The 26579-nt window shown below is 44.9% G+C and overlaps 1 protein-coding gene across 2 annotated transcripts in view; it reads left to right on the top strand.

The window, feature by feature from the left end:
• The first annotated feature begins 238 nt into the window (after positions 1-238).
• Positions 239-26579, top strand: part of PRDX2 (peroxiredoxin 2) — a 28691-nt gene continuing 2350 nt past the window's right edge. Inside the window, exons 1-5 of one of the 2 annotated variants that reach the window (XM_073622712.1) lie at positions 239-569; positions 4511-4621; positions 6815-6968; positions 20371-20493; positions 20589-20719. In XM_073622712.1, the coding sequence (XP_073478813.1) occupies positions 4519-4621; positions 6815-6968; positions 20371-20493; positions 20589-20719 (511 nt within the window). In that variant the 5' untranslated portion in view covers positions 239-569; positions 4511-4518. The remainder of the gene's footprint in view (positions 570-4510; positions 4622-6814; positions 6969-20370; positions 20494-20588; positions 20720-26579) is intronic. The other variant, XM_073622713.1, reaches the window with a different exon arrangement.

The following is a 26579-nucleotide window of genomic DNA, read 5'->3' on the forward strand; positions in this document are numbered from 1 at the left end:
TTCATGTTCTGGGGCCAATCCAAAAAAAAGAAAAAAAAAATAGGACAAAAAAAAAAAGACAAAAAAAATTACAAAAAAAAAAAGGACCTTCCCTCCCTTACATAAACCTTGCATGTATGGCATTCCAGCTCTGAGTGTCAGTGTATGTGTCAGGCTGCATGTACAATTGTACAGCCAGTTTATAGCCGTCACATGACTGCCCGACACCACCTGACCCTGACCCCGCCCCCCCCCAACTCCTTCAGCCCCGGCCGGATTCTACAATGTCCTCTCAGGGGGCGCAAAAGGCGGCAGGTGCTGGCGAGACCATGTGATCCTAAAGAAGGGGGGGACCTCCACTGCTCCTTTTACCCTCTTCATAATTGTCGCACCAGGTTTGGGACGATCTGAGCTCCCCACCTGCCCCTATCATCATCAATATATCGTCATGCTTCGCCCGGCTGCTTTTTCCAGTACAAGGAGCTGTGAAGGGCTGGTTGGGCTCCTCCCTCCGCACAGTGGTACAGTCTATGACTATAAAAGGATAGGTCAGTCGGGTGGCCTCACACACTGCGTGCTGTACTGAGGAGGTGAGTGTGAATGCGGAGGAATGTGCTGCATTGTATTGGCTGCCGGGGGAGATGGGATTCTAGAGAGTATTCTGTGAGGAGAATATTATGTAACGTGCTTTGTGTACTGCGACACCAGGAGGAGATCCATCCATTAATATAAAGGGGGGCAATGCAGCACTCATTCATCCATCGTCATCCCCATCACTACTCCTCTAGGAATCCATTGTATCCTCATTCATGTCTACTTCTAATTATCAATATATTCTTCCTGATCTCTAGTATTGAATTGCTTCTAATCCCTTTGTAATGTTATTTCTGTAAATATAGATTGCAATATCCTGGGCTATTCTGATATAGATTTTTGTCCTTTTAAATACACGGATTTCTTTTCTTTATGTAGATTAGTATATTACTAATTCTAAGGATCCCTAATATGTAAGTCTCTCTATAGTTCTTGCAGTGTATGGGATCCACCTATATCTTTATTTCCCTCAGCATTGAATTCTAGGGACCCCCCCCCCCCCTCCAATATGTAGCTCCCTCCCATATATAGCTCTGGGGACCCCCCAATATGTAGATCCTTCCCATATATAGCTCTGGGGGACCACCCAATATTTAGATTTCTCCTCCCCATATATAGCTCTGGGGACTCCCCCCAATGTAGATTTTCCCCTCCCCATATATAGCTCTGGGGCCCCCCCCCCATATGTAGATTTCCCCTCCCCATATATAGCTCTGGGGACCCCCCCATATGTAGATTTCTCCTCCCCATATATAGCTCTGGGGACCCCCCATATGTAGATTTCCCCTCCCCATATATAGCTCTGGGGACCCCCTCCATATGTAGATTTCCCCTCCCCATATATAGCTCTGGGGACCCCCTCCATATGTAGATTTCCCCTCCCCATATATAGCTCTGGGGACCCCCCCATATGTAGATTTCCCCTCCCCATATATAGCTCCGGGGACCCCCCATATATAGTTCCGGGGGGACCCCAATATGTAGATTTCCCCTCCCCATATATAGCTCTGGGGACCCCCCCCATATGTAGATTTCCCCTCCCCATATATAGCTCTGGGGACCCCCCCCATATGTAGATTTCCCCTCCCCATATATAGCTCTGGGGACCCCCCCCATATGTAGATTTCCCCTCCCCATATATAGCTCTGGGGACCCCCCCCATATGTAGATTTCCCCTCCCCATATATAGCTCTGGGGACCCCCCCCATATGTAGATTTCCCCTCCCCATATATAGCTCTGGGGACCCCCCCCATATGTAGATTTCCCCTCCCCATATATAGCTCTGGGGACCCCCCCCATATGTAGATTTCCCCTCCCCATATATAGCTCTGGGGACCCCCCCCATATGTAGATTTCCCCTCCCCATATATAGCTCTGGGGACCCCCCCATATGTAGATTTCCCCTCCCCATATATAGCTCTGGGGACCCCCCCCATATGTAGATTTCCCCTCCCCATATATAGCTCTGGGGACCCCCCCCATATGTAGATTTCCCCTCCCCATATATAGCTCTGGGGACCCCCCCCCATATGTAGATTTCCCCTCCCCATATATAGCTCTGGGGACCCCCCCCATATGTAGATTTCCCCTCCCCATATATAGCTCTGGGGACCCCCCCCATATGTAGATTTCCCCTCCCCATATATAGCTCTGGGGACCCCCCCCATATGTAGATTTCCCCTCCCCATATATAGCTCTGGGGACCCCCCCCATATGTAGATTTCCCCTCCCCATATATAGCTCTGGGGACCCCCCCCATATGTAGATTTCCCCTCCCCATATATAGCTCTGGGGACCCCCCCCATATGTAGATTTCCCCTCCCCATATATAGCTCTGGGGACCCCCATATATAGTTCCGGGGGGACACCAATATGTAGATTTTCCCCCATATATAGTTCTGGGGAACTCCCCCCGTTATGTAGACCCCCCCATATATAGTTCTGGGGGGACACCAATATGTAGATTTTCCCCCATATATAGTTCTGGGGAACTCCCCCCGTTATGTAGACCCCCCCATATATAGTTCTGGGGAACTCCCCCCGATATGTAGATCCCCCCCTATATGTAGATATCTCAATATAGTTCCCTTAATATGTAGACCTCGCAATATACGTATCCTGTGATTCTCCAATATAGTTCCCTCAATATAGAGTTTTGGGGATCCCTCAAAATTTAGATCTTGCAATGCTTAGTTCCAGGGGTCCCTCCACATGTAGATCTCTCAGTATATAGTTCTTGGGATCCCCCAATACGTGTGTCCCCCTCAACCTAGGATGATTGGGATCCCTCAATATGTAGATCTCTAGATAAGGAGGTGGCTCTCGGGCTCACTCACTATACAACGGTTCTATTAATATAGATATTACCATATAATCATAACCAAAGTATCATTGTAGTTTCTGTAATATATAGTGTATATGACTGTTAGTGCTTTGGGGGGGGGGGGGGGGGGCGCTTGTGTTGCTGGGTCAGCGTTATTAAAACTGCTCCTGGATTTGTCTGATTTGATTTTTAGAAGGGGTCTGTTTGGGAGCAGCAAAGAAAAAAAAAACTTGGTCATGGCTTCCAGTGCTGGACTGTATTACGTATATTGAAAGGCAAAACTAACTTTGCATAGAGTAAAGGAAGGGTTAAAATCACTCTCGAAGATTTCCCTTCACTTCCTGTTTCTAAACTCAACAAGAAATTAGTATCTTTTCCATTTGAGGGATATCTCCCTTAAATTTTTTTTTTTTGCATGAACTAATGTCCCCATTGGGTGATTCCCCAGAATTCATTTTCTGGATGCAATGCAAACATTTTAAAGTTCCCTTCCCTTTCATTCCTGGGGACATCAGTGAAAGGATAGAGGATGAATATCCCTAATGGGGCCACAGATGGCAATAACAAACCTGACGTGTTCTAATACCTCTTCACTACTCAATACAAAGTTGTGCCTTTTTTTTGCTGGCAGAATGAAGTTCCCCAGTACATGTCTGTAAATTCTGCGGAATCACTCAAGTCCTGGCAGAGGAATACTGCATTTTGTTATGCTGTGCAGAATGCTGATTGCTCGCTTTAGCTCCTGCTTGAACCTTTTTTAGACAATAAAAATGCATGTCAGTATATAGGTTGTATATCAATATGTCCCAAGTGTGGCTTCCTATGTGGCTGATCGGCAGGAAGGACTTTTCCTGGACTGTCTTTGTTTCCATGAACCCAGCGGAAGGGCTGTCTGCACAGAACTCTGCTGGGACATCTGTATCTGCACCTCGGTTACTTGACTTTAGTTTGATGTCTATAGGGAGTACGTGAGGCTTGTGTGGGTGTGGTTTTTATTTATTTTTTTCCCCCCATCTGCACAAGCTAGGTTTATGGTGGAACATTGTATTCTGACAATGGGGGGGCTGCCTCTCCACTGTCAGGATACACTGTTTAATATCCATTCTGACTTCTATCGGGCAGAAGTGGCCACACATGGGTCAAAAATACACCGGTCCCTGCTGAACCAGGTGACTCTTCAATCCATTTTTGGCCAGATTAAAGGCTGTATGCTGCCACTTTTTTTTTTTTTTTTTTTTCTTTTCTGCAGCAGGTAGCACTTGCAATCCAGCAGCGACATGTACAAATTTTTATGATGGGCTGACACTGCATGTACCAGCACATCCAAGTAGTTGCGTGCAGTTATGGGTTGCCCGTCTGTCCCTGTATGTATGCAACTGTTTGGATGTGCAGTTACATGCAACTGTGGTGCAGGCTGCGGCTGAGTGCAGGCTCCTTTGCTGCCTGGCCTGCCGCAGCAATACATGAATTCTTGGTGACGTAAAGCCCTTATCAGCTGTCTAAACGGGCTCCAAAAGCATGGCACTCCTTTAGGCACAAATCTGTTACATTTAAACTGTTAAACCTGAATGGTGATTAAAGTGGTGTCTTAATCTAGTTATGGTGTCTCCTAGGTGAAATCATGTCTGCAGGAAACGCTCACATCGGGAAGCCAGCCCCAGATTTTGATGCAACTGCAGTAGTGAATGGAGAATTTAAACAAGTTAAACTGTCAGACTACAGAGGTGAGTGGCAACGTCTTAAAGATGAGATTCCTATACTCTTAAAGCGGAAGTAAAGCTGTCAATTTGAGTTTCAAAAAAGTTGCATTTCTGGCATGTCGGGAATGTAACTGTTGCATTGGTTGTGCTTGCAGCCAAACTGTCAAACCATCCAATGGCTGGTGTCCCAACTGATCACATGTGCAGCACCATGACGGTTGAAGCTGAAACGGAGGCCAAGATGAAAGTTCCCTTGGCTGAAAACAATAGGAGGGTTTACTTCCACTTTGTTTCAACTGGGTTACATTACACTCACTGTACTAATGACAGTGGCGGGGAACAGGTTAACATCAGGAGTGCTTAAAGGGTTAAATGCGTTCTTAGGGAATGCTTGCTAACTGTGTGGGAGGTGTTTTTACTGTGGGAAAGCAGAAACTGTGTCCCTGCCAAGCAGAAACACATGATCCATGCCTTCCCTACTGACAAAACGGCAATCTGCCTGATCTACATAGGTAGACTAGTTTTCCCTCTCGGAAACAATTGGTGGATCACTGGCGGCGCGCATGTACGATCCAGAAGTGCAAAGTTAAAGTACCTGCACACAATCTTTGCACAGGAGAGCTGCCATTTATGTCCTGTATACAGTTGGCAGTCAGTAAAGGCAAAACATTTCATTTTGTTCTAGAGGAAGATTAGAATACCTGTCAAGCTTTTCTTGCCATCCATGTCCATTGGCGGGAGGGGGGGAGATTTGCCTTCACCTTTGTCCTATAACCAAAACAGAAGAAATCCCTGCAAAGTGAGGGAATACCAGTCTCCAGAACCGATGTCCCCTTTCTCCTGGGGAGAACCCAAAATTTGGAATTTTCCTTTCCCCTCTGATAGTAAACATAACAAATAGAGTGAATCTCCCCAATGGGGACACAAAACCTGTAAAAACCTGACAGGAGTTCTAATCCTTCTACTCCAAAATGAAAGCAAAATTGCCTTTATACTTTACAAGGTGTTTAATACCACTTTACCTACATCTTGGCTTATAATAAAGCGTGCCTTATTTCTCTTAAATATAAACAGTTTAGGAGATTTACAATTTCTTCAGCCAGGCTTTGAAGTGAGGACACACATGGCCCTCAATCCAGAGCTCTGTGCTGTGATCATGACTCCCATGTGCAAGGGTGGGAGTGATGTCATTGCGGCTTGGCCATTCAAATGGCCGAATACAGGTGAAGATTGAAGCTTTGTTGGCAGTGACAGGGTTGCTGCTGGAGGGATACCCTTTATGGGTAAGTGTCATAATGTGCTAGTATGTGGTGAAAACTAGCGCATTAGGTTATTTACTTGCAGGGGGACAGTTCAAGACATCGCTAACACGTAAATGCTGTACGTGTTAGAAATCCAATGGGCTTCTAAGTTTATGTAGGGAGCTGACAACACTGCCTCTGTGTTGAAATGTCAAGTCTGCCTTTCCAGGCAGTGCTTTCCTCCCAGTGGGACTACAGAACGCCACCTACGTAATCTTCATAATTTACATTCTCAGCATGCAATCCCCTCCCATAGCAGCTGTCTGCATTTGTCCTCTCCTATTACAATGAGGATGAGTACCTGTTTGTGTGAAAATGGTATGGGCTGAAAAACAAAGCTCTGGCTATCCTTCTGGGACCTCCGGGCATGTGATTAGTACAAAGCTTAAACTTGTACTATACATTCTCTATGGACCCAGTCTTTGTGTGTAGTGTTTTTTTTAGATTAATACCTTTGTTTCTGGGCCCCTGTTTTAGGTAGGTTTGTATTTTTGATTGTGAAATCTGTATCTTACACATTTAATACCATACATTTGCACTGTTGGCCCATTCTTGCTAGTTGCATGCATTTGGTGTTACCACAAACCTGTTGCTGTTTTGTGATCAGTGTACTTATTGCACCATGACCCTGCTGTCATTGCTATTGAAAGCCTGTAGGATGGCTTCTCTGATCAGACACTAATCACCTGGTCATGTAGTCCATAAACTCTAGCATATATTTTTTCTTCATAGGGCCAGTGGGAAAGGGTTAATTTTAAAAGGAGACCCAATCTCTGGGCTAGACTTTCCCCTTCACATCTGAGCCTTTAATTATTAGCAGTTTTTTAATGACCATGCTTCCCAGTCATTACTGGCTGGCTTGCAGCTCATGTGGAATGGGGCTCCTATGCAAGCTAATGTAAATTCTCTTTGGCAGGTAAATATGTTGTGCTGTTCTTCTATCCCCTGGACTTCACCTTCGTCTGTCCCACGGAGATCATCGCCTTCAGTGAACATGCCGAGGAATTCCGTAAGCTTGGCTGTGAGGTTATTGGAGCTTCTGTAGACTCCCACTTCAGCCACCTTGCATGGTGAGCATAGACATTTCTTCTATCAAATGTCTACCTGTGGGGATCATCTAATGGGCTGCTAACTTTTATGCTTTGCTCACTTGTGCCACTGATTGCTTTTCTTTTGGGATTGTCCAGGTATTTGTAGGGATAATGGGAAATGTTATTGAAATACTTGATAGGCTTGTGCTAAAGGATAAGTTTACCTAATTAAATGTGCATTTTAACTGCAAAAAAAGTGCATTATTTTTGTTGCAGGCGCCTGGAACGCATTGCACCAGTGATCAGCAGATTGCTGATGCCATGGTCTTCTGCACACTGTCAAGAGTATTTGCTTACCTGTACATTCAGTATGGGTAAGCTGATCCCCCCCCCCCCCCCCCCCCAAAAAAGGAACTGTATGAACTACCACAGTGCCATGGTAGTTAAGAACTACAAGCTGACAGCTGCTAGGGATGATGGGGCTAGTAGCTCATTCAGACTCTTAGCTGTGTGTGCAGAGCCCCACACAGCCATGCTGTTTTCAAAACAGTGGCAGCTAGTACAGGGAACTTCTCTACTGCTGCCCTGGGGGGGGGGGGTTTGGCCAGCCAGTGGTCTGCAGCAATGGGAACATGTTCCTAAAGGTGAACTTATCCTTTAGCCCGGGTTCACACCTATGCAAATTAGAGGTGCGTTTCCGCACCTCTAATTCGCATAGCAGGAGAATGTGACTGGCTCCCTATGGAGCCAGTTCACATATCTCCGGGGCGGCTGCGGTGCGCACTGCACAAAAACGCTGTGCATCTTTGGCTGCGTTTCAGGGCCGAATTCAGGCATAGAATCGGCCCTGATTCAGCCCTGAAATGGTGAACAGGGACGCACAGCGCTCCTGTGCGATCCGCAGCCCGTTGTGGTGTGAACCCGGGCTTAATGCTCTGACCTATCTAATGGACCTGTTGTGCAATAGTGCAGATGGGAGGTGGTCCACCATGGAAGTTCTGTATTTTTGTTGATGCTACATTGAGAACCTACATTGAGGGTAAAATGCCCTGGTCACAGGACAAAATTTCATTTTGGAGCACATGTTAAAGGGGTTGTAAAGTTGTGTCATACTTGCCTCCTCTGCAAGGGCTTTGCACAGTGGCCCCCTCCACAGCCCTCCTGGCTCCTCCTCTTAAGTGCTTTGACAGAGAATTACTTTCCCTAGGGGCATGCAATTTTGCTTTTTTTTTTTTTTTTTTTTTTAATATGCATTAAAAAAACTTTCTGCCTTTGCTGCATCAATTGACATACAGCAGGGCCTGGCCCTGCCCCCTAGCTCCCACATCATTGGATTTGATTGACAGCAGTGGGAGCCAATGGCTCCTGCTATCAGTCTATCCATTGGGGACCACTGAGCTGGTGTGCTTGCCCTGTCACTGGAAAGACCAGGTTCAGGAAAGTAGGAGGGGGTGCTGCAGCACACGAGCATTCCACTTTAATGCATAGATGCATTAAAGGGAAAAACCCTGAGGGTTTACAACCCCTTAAGTAAAACTTGAATTGCCCTTTGGAAATTTACTTTAATCCTGACTACAGGAAGTGAAGGGATGTCTGCTTCAATGGGGAAACTGCAAAGAGTCTTGGAAGGGCTTAAACATGGAATTCAAGCTTTCATTGAACTAGTATTAAAGTTGGTTCTAAAGGCAGAAGGTTTTTTTAATGCATTAAGATAAAAAAAAAAAACTATGCAGCAAAGTTGCATGAGACTCAGCTGTTTGGGACTGTCTCCTGATTGGGTGAGACATACAGCGGGTGCCATAGGCTCCCGCTGCTGTCAGTGAGCCAATGAGGGGGTGGGGTCAAGCCACAGGTCCGTGTCTGAATGGACAGAGCAGCGGCTCCGCTTGGGTGCACCACAGTAAGCTGCTTGCTGTGGAGGCCCTCAGCAGGAGGGAGGGGCCAGGAGCTCCAGAGGGACCAGAGGATCTGGGCAGCTCTGCAAAACTGCTACACTGAGCAGGTAAGTATAACATGTTTTTACACAAAAAAAAGCAAGACTTTAATATTTAAACTGTCCCCTCAACACATTGCCTAATTTGTGTAAGAAAGATGAGTATTTATCTGTATTAAACTACGCTAAGGATAAAAAAAATTAAATAAACCTAATGGTGAAGCAGCAAACCTCCTGTGCAACATGTATACACAGTAAATCGCCTACAAAAATCAGCAGGTTGTGCTAATCAACAAAATGGTGAATTTCATGTAAAATGCATCAATGAAAATTGAAACTGTCCATAAATGCTGTGAAAGTGGATCCTGAAAAACCTCATCAACCGCCACCGAAGTGATAACAATCAGTGCTTCCACCAATAGCTGGAGGGCCTGCTTACTGGCTCCTATTGATCCCTCATTATAAGGAATCAATAACGCTGGTGACTTTAGCCCAGCCAAGGCCTTTTACATTGGGTCCAGATCTCCCCACTGCGTCACTCTTTAGTACCGTTCTCCTGAAACTCTTGTGTATTGAGACTTCAGGCTGATAAGGAAACCGATCTTATAACTATCCCAGATAAGACCCTGTAGTAAGGAAGATTGCATCTCAGCCTACACAGTAGTAAATAGTGATGCAGTGGGGAGATCTGGACACGGTGTAAAGGCCCTGGCTATAGCCACCAGCGTTATTGATCCCTTGTAGTGAAGGATTAGTAGGAGCCGGTAAGCAGGCCCTACAGCTATTGGTGGAGGCACTGATTGTTATCACTTTGGTGGCAGCTGAAATTTTTCAGGATCCTCACAGCACTGTTCAATTTTAATTGATGCATTTACATGAAATTATTCACTATTTTTGTGTGTGTGTCCATTATATGATCTCCCCAACAATGGTTAGTAAAGCTTGGAGGAGTAATGTCACCCATAGGCCATCTGTTAGTAGTGCTCCCTCTGCCCTGCAGCTGTTCTGGCTGACGAGGGGTTTGGTCATGTGAATGGCTGTAAATGTATAAGTATATCCAGCTTTCAGCATAGGTGTTAGGAGAGTGCAGGGAGCATTTTTAAGACTAGTTGTGTGTAAGCTGGAATTCCACTCAACTATTCCTACACTATCAAACTGTTTTGGCTTTAGATATACTTTAAAATACTAAAGTTTTGAGATGAATTGAATGACTCTGAAGCCTCCTAATTCTCTGGCATGTACTTCTCTGCCGTGATCCAGTTATTGACCATGAATATTACATGAGACATTAAGACTCAGCAGAATGCAGCAGGGTGTGGAGGTGTTGGCTTGTGGCTGATGTCCTTTTATCTCTGCAGTGTTCTGCTATTCTCCACCCAGCCAGTACAGTGCACGCCTCTCCAGTAACTGTAAACCTCTTATCGGTTGACTACAGATCTGCTTTATTGTTAATGGTGGCAGTTTTTGAAAAACTGCCTGAGTAATTTACAGCAGAGCAGATGGCTTTTTACTGCAAAGCTCTGAAGCGACTGTTCACCCAGGTATACAGGAAAATTTCACCAGCACACCAGGATCTCCAAAAAATGGGTCCAAACTTTAATCAGTGATCACATCTTTACAGCCGAAGGCAGCTTTTCGGAGCCACGCAAGACCCCTTCATCAGCCATGATCACCCAGGTAGTATGGACCTTGCTAGCCATAAAGATGAATTGTTGGAAACTAAACGTTGCTACAGGTTTAAGGTGTGGTTTAAAAGCAGGAGCACTGAATGTGACTCTTTACCCTCTTGTTGCCTGTAGGACATCCTTGGGTTGCAGTGTTTATACCGGAATGATGCCTGCACCTACAGGCATCTACCCGGTATGTATCTTTTCAGCTGGCGATTTCCCTTTCAGGCAGAAGTGATCCAAGTGGCTAATTGGCCACTCAATGGCTTCTGTGTGTGGTGGAAGGGGGTCTAATAGACCACAGAACTCTCTATAAAGAGGACCTGTCGTGACCAATGCTGTCACAAGGGATGTTCATCCCTTGTGATGACAAAGTTAAAAAGAAACATTGTATAATGCATTTTAAAAAAAAAGTAAAGCACCCCATCCCACTATGGTTGCGTGCAAATGTGAACACATACATTACTCCCGCACACATGTGTAAGTGGTGATCGCACCACACATGAGGTATTGTCAGTAACGTCAGAGCAAGAGAAATCTAGCACCAGACCTCCTGTGCAACTCTAAACTGGTAACTTGTAAAGGTGTTTAAAGCGTCACCTACGGAGGATTTTTAAGTACTGTAGTTTGCTGCCATCCCAGGGACAGATGCAATTTTAAAGCATGACATGTTTGTTATCCATTTACTTGGCGTAACTTCTTTCATATTATACAAAAAAAGGTAACTTTAGTGGTGGTTTTTTTTTTTTTTTTTTGTTCTTTTCTGCTGTGCAAATACCCTGTTTCCCCAAAAATAAGACCTAGCGTGATTGTCTGTGATGGCTGCAATATAAGCGCAACCCCCCCAAATAAGCCCTACCCTGTTTCCTCCAAAATAAGCCCTACCCTGAAAATAAGACCTACAAGGACTTTAACTAGGGCTTATATTGCAGCCATCACCGAAAATCATGCTAGGTCTTATTTTCGGGGAAACTGGGTACCATGTGACAAACAGCAACACCTACCACTTTATTCTATTATGGCCTCTGCTAAAAGTGTGTTCTAGCAAAAACTTTAGTGGCTTTGTAATGGTTCTTAAAAGGCTTTATCAATGCCAAAGAACAAGAACTTTACTTTTTTATATATTGATCACAACCCTGTTTATTACATAGTAGTGAAGTATTACCACACTTGCGTGCCAAGGCCTGGTTCACACGTATGCATTTTTTTAATGCGTTTTGCAGAAACTCACTATAGTCAATTTAACATGGTTTCCTATGGGTCATGTTCACATCTGTGCATTTTATGGAAAGGGTCGGACTTTTTTGGTTTCGTAGACCTTCAATGGATCAAAAACTTGTGTTGATAGTTGCACCTGGAATATGCAACCTGCATAGGTGTGAACCAGGCCTTGGTGACTATTAGTATCCACTGTGCAGAAATCACAAATGCCTCTAGTTGCTCATTGGCAGCTTCAGTATCATTTTGTGTATGCAAGTGTACATCTGGCCAAGTTCTGCAATTCATACACAGAAAAAATCGATTTCAAGTCTTTTTTTTTTTTTTTTTTTTTTTTTTTTTTTCTGTGCATGTTTCCGATTTTCCACAGATGCATCTCACAATACTAGTTTAGAGAGAAGTGCTGTTTGATTTGCTCTGCATACTAGAATTCCCATAGTTAGTTTCTTCATGTAGATGTGTGGTGTGTGTGTGGGTTTTTTTTTATCTTGGGTGAGCAGGAAAAGGGTGGCTTTTTATACACAAGGGGTATTCTGTATCTACCCTAGAACAGGAAGTCTGGGAATAGCATAAAAAGATTGCACTTGAGAGATGAAGCAAAAGGAGAAAATGGTACATTCTACTTGTATTAACCACTTTTTGCCCACCATATCGTAAAATGACAGCTGGTGGGATGCACTCTTGTTCGGGGACAACATCCTATGACAGCGCCCCAGGACTGCTCTTGTGGGGGGTGTGGCAGCTCTGCCGTGTTCCTAGGACATGGCACCACCCTGACCTCAGTAAAGACACACTGAGGTGGCTCTTTACCCATGTGATCAGCTGTGTTCAATCACAGCTAGTTGCATGTAAACAAGGAAGTGGCATTTATTGGCTCTCCTCACCTTACAGTGGCGTAGAGCCGATCAGCAGCATCTCCCCACGGGAGACCTGTACAGGCAATCGGGGCACTGGTCAGTGCCCTGATTACAGTACAGCCCCAGCAGTGCCCATCAATGTGGCATATTGGTGCCGCCTCATCAGTGAAGGAGAAATTACTTATTTACAAAATTTACTGACAGACTAAAACTTTAGATTTTCTTTAACAAAAAAAAACCCAAGAGTGAATTCCACCAAAAAAACATCTGTGGAAAAGATTTTGTGTAGTGCATGACCCCATTGAAAATTGGCCTGGGCAGGAAGGGGGTGAAAGTGCCCAGTAGGCAAGTGGTTAAACATTACATTTTTATTAATGTGAGGTTAGTGTCGCATGAAGATCTGCCAGAAATCCAAGTGGCCCAAAACCTTCCTGTAAATAAGATGCCTGAGCTTCTGTCACTAAACAGATTGGTGATCAAGTGAATCAATTCATAAAACACATCAGCAGCTGCTAAGAGTAATCCCTATATTGCCAAACTAAGTGACATTGGGACATTTTATATTGGCACTGATAATCCTATACCTAAAACGTACTTGTACACTCTTAACACCGAATCCCAAGTGGTGTTCTCCCCTGCTGGACTACAGATTACCTCCCCTTATGAGGAGTTCTGTAGATCAGCAGTATAGAACAGGGCATGGCTAATACTGCCTGGGATTTCAGTGCTGTAGAGACTGGGTTGGTACAATTGTGTTCTGGCAGATCAACTTATAGTTTTGAGACAAAACATGGAGACACTTGCATTTTTATATTGCCCAGACTCTAAATTTCCTTGCCTGTAAAGATTCAGTGGTATAAGCACAGGTTTTCTATCACCCATGAAAACCTATATTAAAAAAAAAAGCTTTCATTGCAGATAATGTCAGGGTGACCCTTAGACTTGACATCTTTTCACTGGAGAAATTACAAACCGGATTAATCTATTTCAGAGGTCACTTCTGTGCACTCTGCTTACAATTTCTATATATAGGAGCATGGTCTGCTTCATACAAACCTTATCTACACTTGCTGTTCATAGTCCAAACTTGTGAATTCAAATCAGAGCTGTTGAATAGGCAATCCTGTAGATAAAGGACCTGAAGCTGCATGCATTGCACAGGAGTCACTTTGGATTCAAATGACTCTTCTCATGTTGGTACAACACACATGCTGGTTTTTTTTTTTTTTTTTTTTCCTCCATAGGGAAAGATTTTCCATTCGCTATTGTCCTGTGTGGGGAAATCTCCCCTTAGTGTAAGTCCAGGCAAAAACTAACTTGACACCTGCACTCTGCCACATTCTAAACCTAATCTATCTAGCCCTGTAAAGCAAAAACTTGCTGTACTTTCCTATTCTGCAGCTGATACAGTTCAGTTTCCAGCAGCAGAAGCTCTGCACAGGAGAGGACCAACAGCTGTGAAATGCCTGGGAAGTGACATCACCTGTAGCGTTACTATGGGTCTTCTGTTGGCTGCCTCTCCTGCACCCATCTCTACACTAAAGCTGCCGGTGATGGCTCAGCCTGGGACTGGACCAGATTGGCTGCAGAATAGGCAAGTTTAGCAATTTTTACTTTATAGATTAGGTTTAGAATGTGGCTGAGCAGGCTTACCATTAGGTTTTGCCCGAACTTCCACTTTAAGGGGCATGTTTTTGGTGGCCGAGGAGAGTCTTTAACCAGGTTTGGCAGATGTTTCGTCTTAGGTGGATGGAGCTGTGGTTCAGACCATGTTGACATCAATGCATGTCAAATGCACACAACTCTCATGCTTTCAGATCCAGTGGTCTCCCCAGTATGGCCAGTGAGTGTGTTTAGACCGCAGGTACATGCTAGGTCAGCCGCAACATAGCCCCACTGGACAGGGCTGGCCCTGCGAGTTAAATGTCTTGCGAGGTCGCATACGACCAGGTTTCAACCTGAGCTGCAGCGTTCCTCATAGCCAACAGCCCCCCCCCCCCACTTTGGTGGCAAAGGGATCTGTCGGAGTGTTAACAGCATGCTTTGCTGGATTCGAAAGTACAGGTACCCCTCATCCTTCCCTGGATGTGGTGTGGGGCATAGGTACTCCCTGGGGTGGTCAGTCCCTCCAGGGTTCTCTGCCACCCCCTCCCTCCTTACAGATGAAGTCCAGGCTTCTGGCCTAAATGCTTTTGAAACACTGTTTTCCCCCCCCCCCTTCTGCACTTGGGTTTGCTACTGGAGGGTATCCCTTGAGCTACCTGCTGCAGTGGTCATGCCCAGGGGACTGGTGACTGGACGTCCGATCAAGGGACCGCCTGTAATGCGGCCTACCAACCAGGCGGTGGGTGAGCAGTGGAGGCCGCTGCTTTCCGTTTTTTTGGGTGTCTGCCCTCCATTCAGCAGTCCAGTCCCCCTCTACGGGCTGCGCACTCGTGGCAGGCAGCCCAAAATTTAGACCGCAGCTTTTGCTGTCTGCTAGGCCTCGTGGCTGCCCCTTAACGGAGGGGCAGCACTGGGGGCTCTGAGGGTGATCTCCTTTTTGGGGGTCCTTTAGGTGTGCTGGACATGGGTGCTCTTGGCACTCACTGTGTGTGTGTGTGTGTGTGTGTGTGTGTCCCCCCCTCCTGAGGGTGGGTGGGTTTTTTTTTTTTTTTTTTTTTTTTGTGGTGCTTAGGCATATAGCCCAGTAAATGGCTCCCCTACCTCCTGTCTCGAACAGTGATGCACAAAAAGGTGACTGTGGTTGCACTTATTACATCTGTGCGGGAACCTTTTAAGATGGGGGGGGGGGGGGGGTGAGATGCAGCTGAGGGCAAGTTCCCCTTTGGCACCCATAAGCTGTCTTGCATGGCAAAAGTGTTCCCTTCTCCCTCTTATTTTGCCAAATTTGTCCATGAAGACTGAGTATCAAAAGTGCCTTTTGTGCTTCTGGAAATGCACGCTGTGAGGTTCCCTTTTTTGAGGAGTCCCTCTTTCAGAAGTGGACCCCCCTGTCTCTAGGCTGCTCAAGGCAACCATGATTCCAATAGAGGAATCTCTGGCTTCTAAAGATCCAGCTGACGTATCTGGAGGGGGAGCAGAATCCCCCTACCTTTGCATTGGTGGACCTGTTGGTCTAGTTGCTGCAGTTTCTGTGCCTCTTGGCCACAGTTCCCCTGGTTGCTGAGCTCTGTTTCCGCAGTGGTGCTTAGACATGTGTTGTGGGGGGCTACCCTGGATAACATTACGCGTCTTGATTTTGTCTGATTACAAGAGTTTACTGGCCTTGTTCCCCAAATTTTTTTTGCTTCCAATGTGCATCTGTTGCTAGACCGTTTGCTCTTCAAGCCCTGTTGCTTCAGAGTGATTGTCCCGGTGTCGGACTGTTTTTCAGGGGTTTTATTCAAACCTGTTCAGTCCAAAAGATGGAGGTCATGGTGCATCCAATTCTGGACCTTGTGTGGGTACAGAATTTCAGGATGTGGGTCTGTCTGCACGTCGGTGGCACCCCTTCATCATGGGGACTTTCTGACTTCTATCAACATCACAAATGCTTATGCATTCCACTATGTGCCCAACTCAAGCACTTCCTGTTTTACTGTGGGTGCTGAGTGTTATCAGTGCGTGCTGTTGCCTTTTGGTCTTGCCACCACTCCTTGGGTGTTAACAAGGTGTTGACCCCAGATCTGGTGTGGTTGCGTCAGTGAGTGGGGGTTTGCTGTCCTGGCCTGCCAGACAGTCTTCTGCAAGTCCTCTACTACCCCAAGGGGCAACGTAGCTCCTATGCAGACCTTGACAGATTTCCATTGTCTTCTATACTATCTGAAGTCTGCTTTGGCCCCTTCCAGAACATTGGATTATCTGAGCCTGACCCAGGCTTCATTCATTCAGCCAGAGTGTTTCTTCCTCTGGACAAACTCGAGGTTGCATGCTGCATTTTCTTTTACTATTGTCCAGCAGGTGGCCATCCCTGCAGACCTACATGTGGGTGTTGGGTCTGATGGTATCTATTTTTTTTTTTTTTTTTTTTTTTCCCTCCATTTGCACAGTTCCATACAAGTTCCCTTCAGGGAAATCCTGGCATAATGGGGCAAGTGCCTGACGTCTCTGGACAATCTGATTCTGCTGAGCCAGGAAACCAGAGGTTTCCTGGTCTGGTGTCTTCAATCTCTGGTTCTTCGGTGGGGAAAATTCTTTCTTTCATCCCTTGTATTGAACAGGGTAACAACCAATGCCAATCTGTCCGGGTGGGGAGATGTCCTGGGAGTTCTGCTCAGGGTCGATTGATGCTGGTGGAATCCGGACTACCAAGCAATATCATGGAACTGCGAGTGATCAGACTGTCTGGATCATGGATGGATCGACTTCAGGGGCTCCCTGTACAGATCCAGTCAGACAGTGCAATAGCAGTGGCTTGTGTCAATCACCAGGGCAGGCCAAATAGGGTGTTGGCAGCCCTGGAAGTTGCCAATATCCTCTGGTGGGCAGAACTTCTCATTGCTGACGTATGTTTCAGGAGTGGAGTACGGACAGTCGGATGCCTCAGTCGGCTAGGATTGAACCACCGGGTGGGCCTTTCACTTGGCCATGTTTCATTGGATATGTCTCCAATGGGGCATTCCTGAGAGATCTGTTTTGCATTCTGGCAAGGTCACAGGATCCTCTGGAGGGCACCTCAATCGTTCAGGTGGCCCATGGGCACAGTAACATTTGTGCTACACCTTTCCTCCTCTCCAGCTTCTGCTGTGGCTTTTGCATAGGATCATGGCCTTGGGGGATTCCGGTCATTCTATTGGCTCCTGATGGGTCCCGTTGGTCTGGGTACGCCGACCGGGTGTGCCTGGTCACCGATGTTCCTTGGTGGCTGCCTCTCGGAGGATCTACTTCCTAAGGGCCATTCTTCCATCCTGCTTTAGAGTCGCTGGTTTTAACAGCCTGGCCGTGATGGGCCAGGTGCTGCAGTTCCAATGCTGCTGATGGCTAGGGAGTCTACCTCCTGGGTGAGTCACGGCATTCATCCTTTCTTGAGCAGGAATGGGCCTAGAGTACCATCAAGGACCAGGTGTCAGCCTGGGTGGTCTTTAGCCTCCCCTGGTCTCACTCTATATTTATATTTGACATCTGTTTCCACTGGTGTAGTCTCTTCTACTGCAGTGGGATCTGAACTTAATGATTTTGGTTCTCCAGAAGCCTTTCTGTCAAAATATTCTAGAGATTCCACTGCTTACTGTCTCGGAAGGTGGCCTTTTGGTGGCTATCCCCTCTGCTCGCAGGGTGTCAAATGGTGGCGTTATCTTGTCGTACACCTTACTCAGGGTTACACAAGGTTAAGTAGTGTGGGGGTGTTTTTTTTTTTTTTTTTTTTTTTTTTTTTTTTTTTTTTTTCCCCTTTCCCATCGTTCCTTCCTCTGATTTGCATTTGAATAAGGACCTTGTCTCCCTGGTCAACACATCCTAAGGAATTTGCCTTTTATATGGATGGGGATTTGGGTGTGGTTGGTAGCCTCATTTTAGAGGTCAGACTTGCTGATCATGAACAGGCCTGCTTCTGCAACATTTCTGGATGGATCAGGCAGATGACGCTGGCCTATTCTGTCGGATCAGGTTCCTCTTTCCATTGTTACAGTGCGTTCTCAGGCGCTTGGTGCTTCTTGGGTCTTCTGTCATCAGGCATCCATTGCGCAAGCTTGCAAGGCGGCCAATTGGTCGTCAGTGTATACTTTCACAACGTAAGAAGCGGATGTGTTGGCATCTGTGGATGTCTTTTGGCTGTAAGGTGTTGCAGGCTGCTGTTTAGAGGGTCTTTTTTTCTCATAAAGGGGTATTCAGGTTGAGCTCCTGTTACCTGGTCGGCTCTTGTGTTGGCCTTGGGATTTTTCATTGTCCTACCCCTCATGTTTGGTACGTCCCTATGGTTCTGAATAATGAAGTTCTGTCCGTCAATGAACCAAGGAGAAAATGGGGTTTTTGACTTGCTGTAAAAATTCATTTCTGCATTCATTGACAGACTCGGCACCCACCCTTCTAAGGAGTTGTAATACTTTTGACACTACTTGTTACTAAACTGAAGGCCTATAGAGCAGAGGGTTGTATACCACCTAGGACTGCCAATAGGTGTAGCACAGTCCTTTCTTCCTTTCTTTTTTTTTTTGTTCTCTACAGCAGGTGTGGGGAGAAGGTCCCGGCTGCTTGTTTAGTTACCTAGCCTTCAATCACATGTGGACCTGGAGAGGAGTTTAACAATGGTCTGCTTCAGCCTGCATATTTGGAATGACCAATGTAGTAGGATGATTATAATGTGAGCCATTTCTGCAGCAACACAGTTCTTCTTCTAGAGAAAGCATCTATGGAGTCCCAACACAGAAGGTTCACAAGATATTTGCAACAGATCACAAAATCCAACAGAGTAAATATTACAAAGAACGGCAGCCTTCAGAGCTAAATGCCCTTTGCTATGTTAATCTTATACAAGTTCACCCAGGTATGTGGGGGATGGCTTGTTAATCTAATTGAACATTTCAAAAGGGTACATTGTTTACATAAGGATGATTAAAGACCTTGGAAGTATTTGATAGTAATTAGACTTTAAGGTTATTCATTGGAATTGATGATATATTGGCCTAGTAAACATTTTTAGAGACCTTAAATGCTATTGTCAGTTATTACAAGTAGGGTCTTTATGTTAAAATCAATGCATTTGGTCAACCAATCAAAACCCTGCCCCCCAGTGTCAGACTAGTATTTTAGGGGCAATATTTGAGCTATTCATTCTTCATGAGAGCACAGATCTAGATTATACACCATTATTGAATGCATGGAAGTTAACTTGTGTATTAAGCTGGATTGTAGTCTGATTGCTAAAATGTCACAGCAGAAACTGGGTGCTCTGAAGGGGTCTGAATTGTTGTCTGAGTGTCCTGTCTATCTTGTCTGTACCTCTGAAGTCCTAAATTAAGAACTGGGTTGCTGCTGAAATAACTTGCATTATAGTAATTATAGATCATCCACATCACTACTCTACCCATACCCCCTCAACGTATTGCTTTTTTGCTACTGTTTAGTTCTTCTGCAAATTTAACCCTTAACGCCTCCAATAGTTGATCCACATGATTGGAGAGCTGTCAGAAGCCACCAAGCATTATCACTTGTGCACCACCATAAGGGCCCCAACAAAGCCAGCAGAAAACTATTGAGACTTCCATTCTGTCTTAAAGTACTTTGCATATATCTTAACACCACCCCCCCCCCCCCTTTTTTTTTTTTTTGATTGCTTATGGTAAAGACCTGTGGGCAGCCTTGTATGTAGCAGGGTCACTCCAGGGTCTAATGGCAGTGTAGCCTCCCAGGGGTTTATATCATCCTCCTTTAGGCTGCCTTTACTGCACTCTTGGTGACCCTGTTTTAATGTTCTTTTGATGTGTTAAAATAGAGTTGGCTTGGACAAATTCTGGCCTGGTCAATGTCAGTACTGTGTATGTATAGAATATCCTACATCAGCCAACATAACACAAGGTGCATGGTCTCCTAGTACCTACCCTACATCAGGGGTAGGCAACCTCAGCACTCCAGCTGTGATGAAACTACAAATCTCATCATGCCTGTGATTGTCAGTCTTGCAATGTCTCAACAGACTTGTAGTTTCCCCACAGCTGGAGGGCCCAGGTTGCCTACCCTTGCCCTACATGTGATTTCTGAAGCCAGTTGGCTACTTGAACACAAAGTTAAAAAGCAAGCCAGCACATTTTTATTTATGTATTTTTTTTTTTTGTAACTTCTTCTTTCAGGACCAACGTTCCTCGCAAGGAAGGTGGTCTGGGGCCCATGAACATTCCTCTTGTGTCTGATCTGAAACACACCATTTCCAAAGACTATGGTGTTCTGAAGGAAGATGATGGTGTTGCCTACAGGTAAACTATTGGTACAGCTGTTAAGGATACAACCAGATACCTGTAGAGTCTTGTCCTCATTCCAGGCATTTGACCATGCTTTTCTTTTTTCTTAGGGGTTTGTTCATCATCGACGGCAAAGGAATCCTCCGCCAAATCACTATAAATGATTTGCCTGTGGGCCGCTCTGTAGATGAGATTCTCCGCCTGGTTCAGGCCTTCCAGTTCACTGACAAGCATGGAGAGGGTAAGCTGGAATCTTTCATGATGGCTGCCAGTCAGGGCTGCAGCATTTGCATGACTGTCCAATATGCTGGATTGTAGACCTAGGGGTGGTTGGGATAATGCAGAATTCAAGAGCAATGTTGCACTGGAGTTTATAACTTGAGTTGCATTGGAAAGGGGTTTCAGTCCTGCTACAGGCATACGTCCCTCTTACTCCTGACAGTGCAGGCCTCCAGTTGCTGGTCACACCATAAAAGCCACTTTAACAAGAGAAAGGAAGCCTCATGTATGTTGAAATGTAGCATACACAGGCTATTCTACCTAGCCTACAAGTTCTAACATTTCACTCCTCCATATGAAACTTGGAGTATGAAACTCTGGATGGCGTGAAACGCATTAACTTGTGCTTGCTATATATGGCTTAAACAACTAATCGATTACTGTTTTCATAATCGCTGAATCAAGCCAGTACCATTGGGGTTAAAAAAAAAACTAAAATGAATCCTTTATAGTACAAAGAGCAAATTGCTACTGTAAACATTACTTTCACAGTTCTACAGTAAAAAATGAACCCCTTACGTGTGTTTACCCCATTATGTTACTAAACATCTTAGACCTGGTTCTCTCTTTTTTTTTTTTTTTTTTTTTTTTTTTTTTTTTTGTTATACCTCAATGGAAAAGCATGTAATGCGTTTTTTGCAGTAACTTGCGTTCTGCCCAACAAAAAATTGGCCAAAAATAATGCAAAAATGCAAATCTCAGCAAAATCATGTGCGCAAATATCCAAACGCACTGCAGAGACAGATCAAAAGCAAACTGCATAGGTGTGTACTGAGCCTTATGCTGGCCACACGGATCAATTTTAAGACGAGACTCTTCAGACAATCTTTTGTACATTCACTGAATGAAAATGTTTGAAATTTTCACTTGTTTTTAAAATGAATGTAATTTCTGAACAAAAACCACATCCACTGTCTGAAAATTCCTTTGACCAATAAGTTTTCTATTTCCAAATTTTCCCATCACTGTGGTTGAAAATGAATGTCGATTTGACCCCACTAACTATTAGAAAATCGAACAAACGTTCTTAAAATGAGAGTCTGATATTTACCAGATTCATCCTTTAATAGTATATATCCTCTAATGGCATATACAGTATCTCTTTTGTCTGTTCTCAGAGTGGATTCGATATTTTGCTCCCTAACCATATAGTTGGTTATTTATATTTACCACTGCATAGAGATATTAAGAATAAATTGCATTTTTTTTTTTTTTTTTTTTTTTTTTTAAACTTATTAACTAAATTATACACCACACTTTTTAAGGTTATTAACCAATTAATCGAAATAATCGGCCAACTAATCGATAGTTGCAGCCCTAATGCTACATTTCAATAAACATACAGTACATGAGGCTTTTAATGAAAAGTGACTTCCTTTCTCGTTAAGTTGGCCTAGAACAAGCATGCACCCAGTGAAATCTTTTGTTCTCTAGATTGGTATTGCTGGGATCTTTGCTATCAAAATAAGCTGTGTGGTTTTTGTTCTGCACATCCCTAATTTTGTATGACCATTCTGTGGATTTGTTCACATTTCAGAATGCAATATATCTTAGTGGTGACTGGTGCTGAAGCATTGTCACTATCACCCTAGGACAGGGGAGTGTGGGTACAATCTTCAAAGCAGCACATGCAAGCATTACAGGAACATGTGCAACAGCATGTTTGTCTTTAGATGCACTGCACAGGCCACCTAACCAAACTGGGTTTACTGTAAATCATATAGCTTATGTTAGGATGCAGACTTGCTTCAAGAGTATCTGATCACTTTGCTACTACTTCAGCATTTTAGACTGTACCATTGTAAAATATCCTTTAAATCTGAATTTTCCCGAAACGTCTTTCAGGACAGCACCCAACAAATCATGGCTCCTCCCCAGCAGGAAACTCTTCATCATAGAATTCTTTAAAAGGAGGCCTCAACTCGCTTTTTAGGTTTCCTCAGGCCTGGCAGGAACTCCTCTGGTCGGAAGCTGTGACCTCTCCGGGGTTTCCTGGGAGACATGCTACTTGCCTAGTTTTATCTTTCCCTTCTTGGGAGCCTGGGCTCCCCCCCCCCCCACCCCCCCCCCTTCTTCTGTGCTGGGGGTGCTGCCCCAGGCTTTCTTTAGCAGGGTCGGGCTTGTGTTCTGCTTACCAGCCCCATGGTGGAGCAGTGGTGGTTTGTTGCTGTGCAGAATCCATGTTTCTGGTGGCCAGAGTTATCGGCCACATCTGGTGGATATTTCATCTTTCTGAATGGGGTGGGACTTCTGGCCAGAGGGGGCAGGGTCGCCCTGGTCCAGCGCAACAGAGCTTTTGGATTCCGGAACCTGTTCTTTCCAGACACTTGACTGCTGTGCACTCTGCAATGGAGGGTGGTCCAGCAGCTCTAGGGTGCAGGCTCAGGCACCAGTAAGGCCAAAGTAGTGACTAGTTAAGTCTGTACTTATTGTGGCTGTGGCTGTATCAAAACAACCCTAGCCCCCCTTTATTTTTATTTTTTTTTTTTTTTTTTCTCAGGTGGTGGGGCACAGGGAACTGGGGACATTTGTCCAGCTTGTAAAGAGATGAGTGAATCCTGGACTAACCCTCTGTGCCACTTGTATTGCAGACTTGGTTAAAGTCCCTGTCTATTTGTGGCAATGTCATTACAATTGAGAATGAGCTTTGTGCTACATTTCAAACCTTAGTGAAGATCTTGGAGATTCAGGGGAGTCTAGTGCCCTTCAGTTGGCCCCAGAGTCAGGTTGCTTCTGATGCAGCAGGAGGCTAATTCTCCCTCTTATTGTGGATTCTGATCAGAATGAGGCTGACACTGCTTCTAAATATAAGGTGTTCCCAGAGGTGGGAGGACTCAAGGTAATTCATGCTACTTTGGAGATGGAGTGCTCAGCTCTCCCTGCATTACTATGTAGCTCTGGTAGATTTCAAAGGCTGCACATTCCCTGTCCATTCAATCATGGATATTTTTAAAACTGGCCGGAGTGGGAAATTTTTTTTTTTTTTTTTTTTTTTTTTTTTTTCACGGACCCATAAAAATGTTTGGAGATCCAGATTCTATTTTGGAATAAAGTTCCCGTTTGATGCAGCCTTTCTCAAAGATTTCAAAGTCTAAAGACCTGGCCGTTGAAGATATGGGCACCTTAAAATCTTGGATAAGAGGAAGGATTTACACAAGTTTAGCAGACTATAAACCTGAAGCTGGCTATGGCAAGAACATGTCACTAGAAATTTAGATCACTGGGTCACTCAGCTAAAATCTCACATTACAGCCAATTCCCCTAAACTGGAGATTCTGGATTCATTTACAACCTTATCTGCAGTGGTGGCATATATTGCAGATGCTTCAGCAGAAACTATGAATGTCAGCAAGATCTGCAGCTTTAGCAAATTCTGCTAGAATTGTCCTGTGGCTTAAGACCTAGCCAGGTGTTGTGGCATCCCATTTGCAGGAGATCTGTTGGAGTTGGCATCCATCTTTGACTGCACAGCAGACTAGTCTTTTCTGGTCAAGAGGTTCAGCCACATAAGTGTTGATCACAAAGGGCTTGGCAGGAGGATAAAATGCAGGGAAAAGGGGAAACCATGGGCCTTCCAAAAGCAGGGGTGGATTCCCAGTCAATCTTCATTCAACATCTGGAAAGTCACAATGGCTCCTTCCAAGTCTGAGGAAGGCTCCAGGAGTTTCTTATGAAGTGGAGGTGCATTGCACCAAATCTGTATGTTTTGGTTATGCTCTCCCAGGGTTATGTGCTCTAATTCATGGAAGATTTCAGGAAACCCCCAGAGAGTTCTTTCTCAAGCTTCTAAACCACTCGGTTGAATACAGAAAATTTCAAATTCTATTTTCTGTCAGAAGCCTCCTGAGCCGAGGGTGTTCTATGGTATCAATAGACTTGCAGGACGCTTGCCTCCACATAACCATTGCTGCCTGGTTCCAAAATTTCTCAGGTTGGCTATGAATTTAGGGGAGCAAGTGCTATACCTACAGTTCAGAGTCCTTCAGTTGTGGTCTCTCTGCTCCAAGGGTGTTTTAAAAAGGTGGTGGATGAAGCTTTGGCGCCTTTTGTGCCTAGAGGAGATCTGTGATTCCCTATCTGGACGACCATCTGACTTTTTATTTATTTTTTGCCCTGTCCAGAGATGGTACAGCAGGACAGCTCATTCTTCTTCAAGTTCATAGGATGGATTGTAAAACTACAAAAGTCCAATCTGATTCCTACGCAAGACATGTTTTTGGGTTATCGTATCCACTCAGTGGAGCAGCAGATTTTCCTTCCAGAGGAGAAACTATTAAAGGTAATATCTGTTCAGCAATCCAGTCAGCTTCTATCCATCAGGAAGGTCATGTCTGCTTTGGGAACCTTAACCTCTTCCATACCTGCAATTTAATTCAGTGGGCAAGGTTCCACTTGAGACCCTTACAGAGCTTTATACTGAGAGCATGGGGTCACCAACTGGCTTCTCTAGAGTCTCTGGAAGGTTCCCACCTCTGTAAAGAGGAGTATTTGGAAGAACCAGACAAAGATTTCAGCGAGTTTGTTAGTCTTTCCTGGTAAGTAAGGATAATCAGATGCCAGCTTCTGGGCCTGGGGGTGCACATGAGCAGCAGATGGTCCCAGGGCTCATGGTCCAGGGTAGAGGCCATAAAATCCTCAAATTGGAGGGAATTAAAAGCAATAGTGCTGGCCATGCTGACATTTACCCAGGCAGTGCAGGGGCATCATGTACAGATCTTGTCAGACAATGTCACAGTGATGTCTGTCCTAAACTGACAGGAAGGCTCCAGGAAGTATCCTTAAATGAGCAGAGCACATGGGGGGGGGGGGGGGGGGCTGCAGGTGGATCTTTGACTTGGAGAATACACAGATGCCTCTATTATTTAACCTGGGCTTAGATGCTTTGGCTTAGTTGGAAGTTTCACCTGTTACACTTCCTCCAGCCGCCCCCGCCAGCCCCCCCCCCCCCCCCCCCCCCCCCGACCCTTAGCTTATTACTCAGGTCATTAGTCAGATCCAAAGGATACAATGGTAATCCTTGTCACACTTTTTATCCCTAACAAGCCTTGTTTTTATCCCTTCAGATGCAGCTTGAACCTTATTGGCACTTTTCACTGAGACCAGACCTGTTAATACAGGGCCCCCTAATGCACCAGGAGATGGTGAAGCTAAATCTCACAGCTGTACTAAAGAGGGTTTTCAGATGGGCTGGGTTTTATCAAGCAGAAAAACTAGAGCAATTTATCCCAAAGTTTTGAAAGTATTAATTCTTGGTGTGCTATTTCAGGCTGTCCCTTTTTTAAAGGATATTCAGTTCTGGAATTTCTGCAAGATGGCCCAGATAGGTCTCGTGGTCAGTACCCTCAGAGTTCAGGTCACTGCACTGGGGGGGTGTTCCTGGAGAGACTAATCTCAGCAGAACCTTGAGTGGCTAGATTCTTCAGGGGCCTTACCCAATATAGACCAGCAGCAATTGGTTTCTTTCCAAAATGGGACAGCTTCAGTTCTGTTAGATTCTGACCAGAGCATTTTTGAACCTATGCATTCAGCATCCCTTAAGTTGATCACCTTTTTTTTAAATGGGCTTTTTAGTAGCTATAACTGCACAAAGAATCAGTAAGCTTCATGCCCTGTCCATCAGGAATCAATTTTTTTTATTTTATTTATTTTTTTTTTTTTTTCTTCGGTCTAGAATTGTTCTCAGGAGATTATACTGTTTTGCTCCAATGCAACAGGAAGAAAAGAAGAATTTCATACATTGGATGTTAAGAGGACAGTTTTTGTTTTTTTTGTTTGTTGCCTTGAAGTCACCAAAGGACTTTAGGCTTTCAGATTCCTGATTT

Source organism: Aquarana catesbeiana, linkage group LG03, assembly GCF_042186555.1.
Source record: "Aquarana catesbeiana isolate 2022-GZ linkage group LG03, ASM4218655v1, whole genome shotgun sequence".
NCBI lineage: Eukaryota > Metazoa > Chordata > Amphibia > Anura > Ranidae > Aquarana > Aquarana catesbeiana.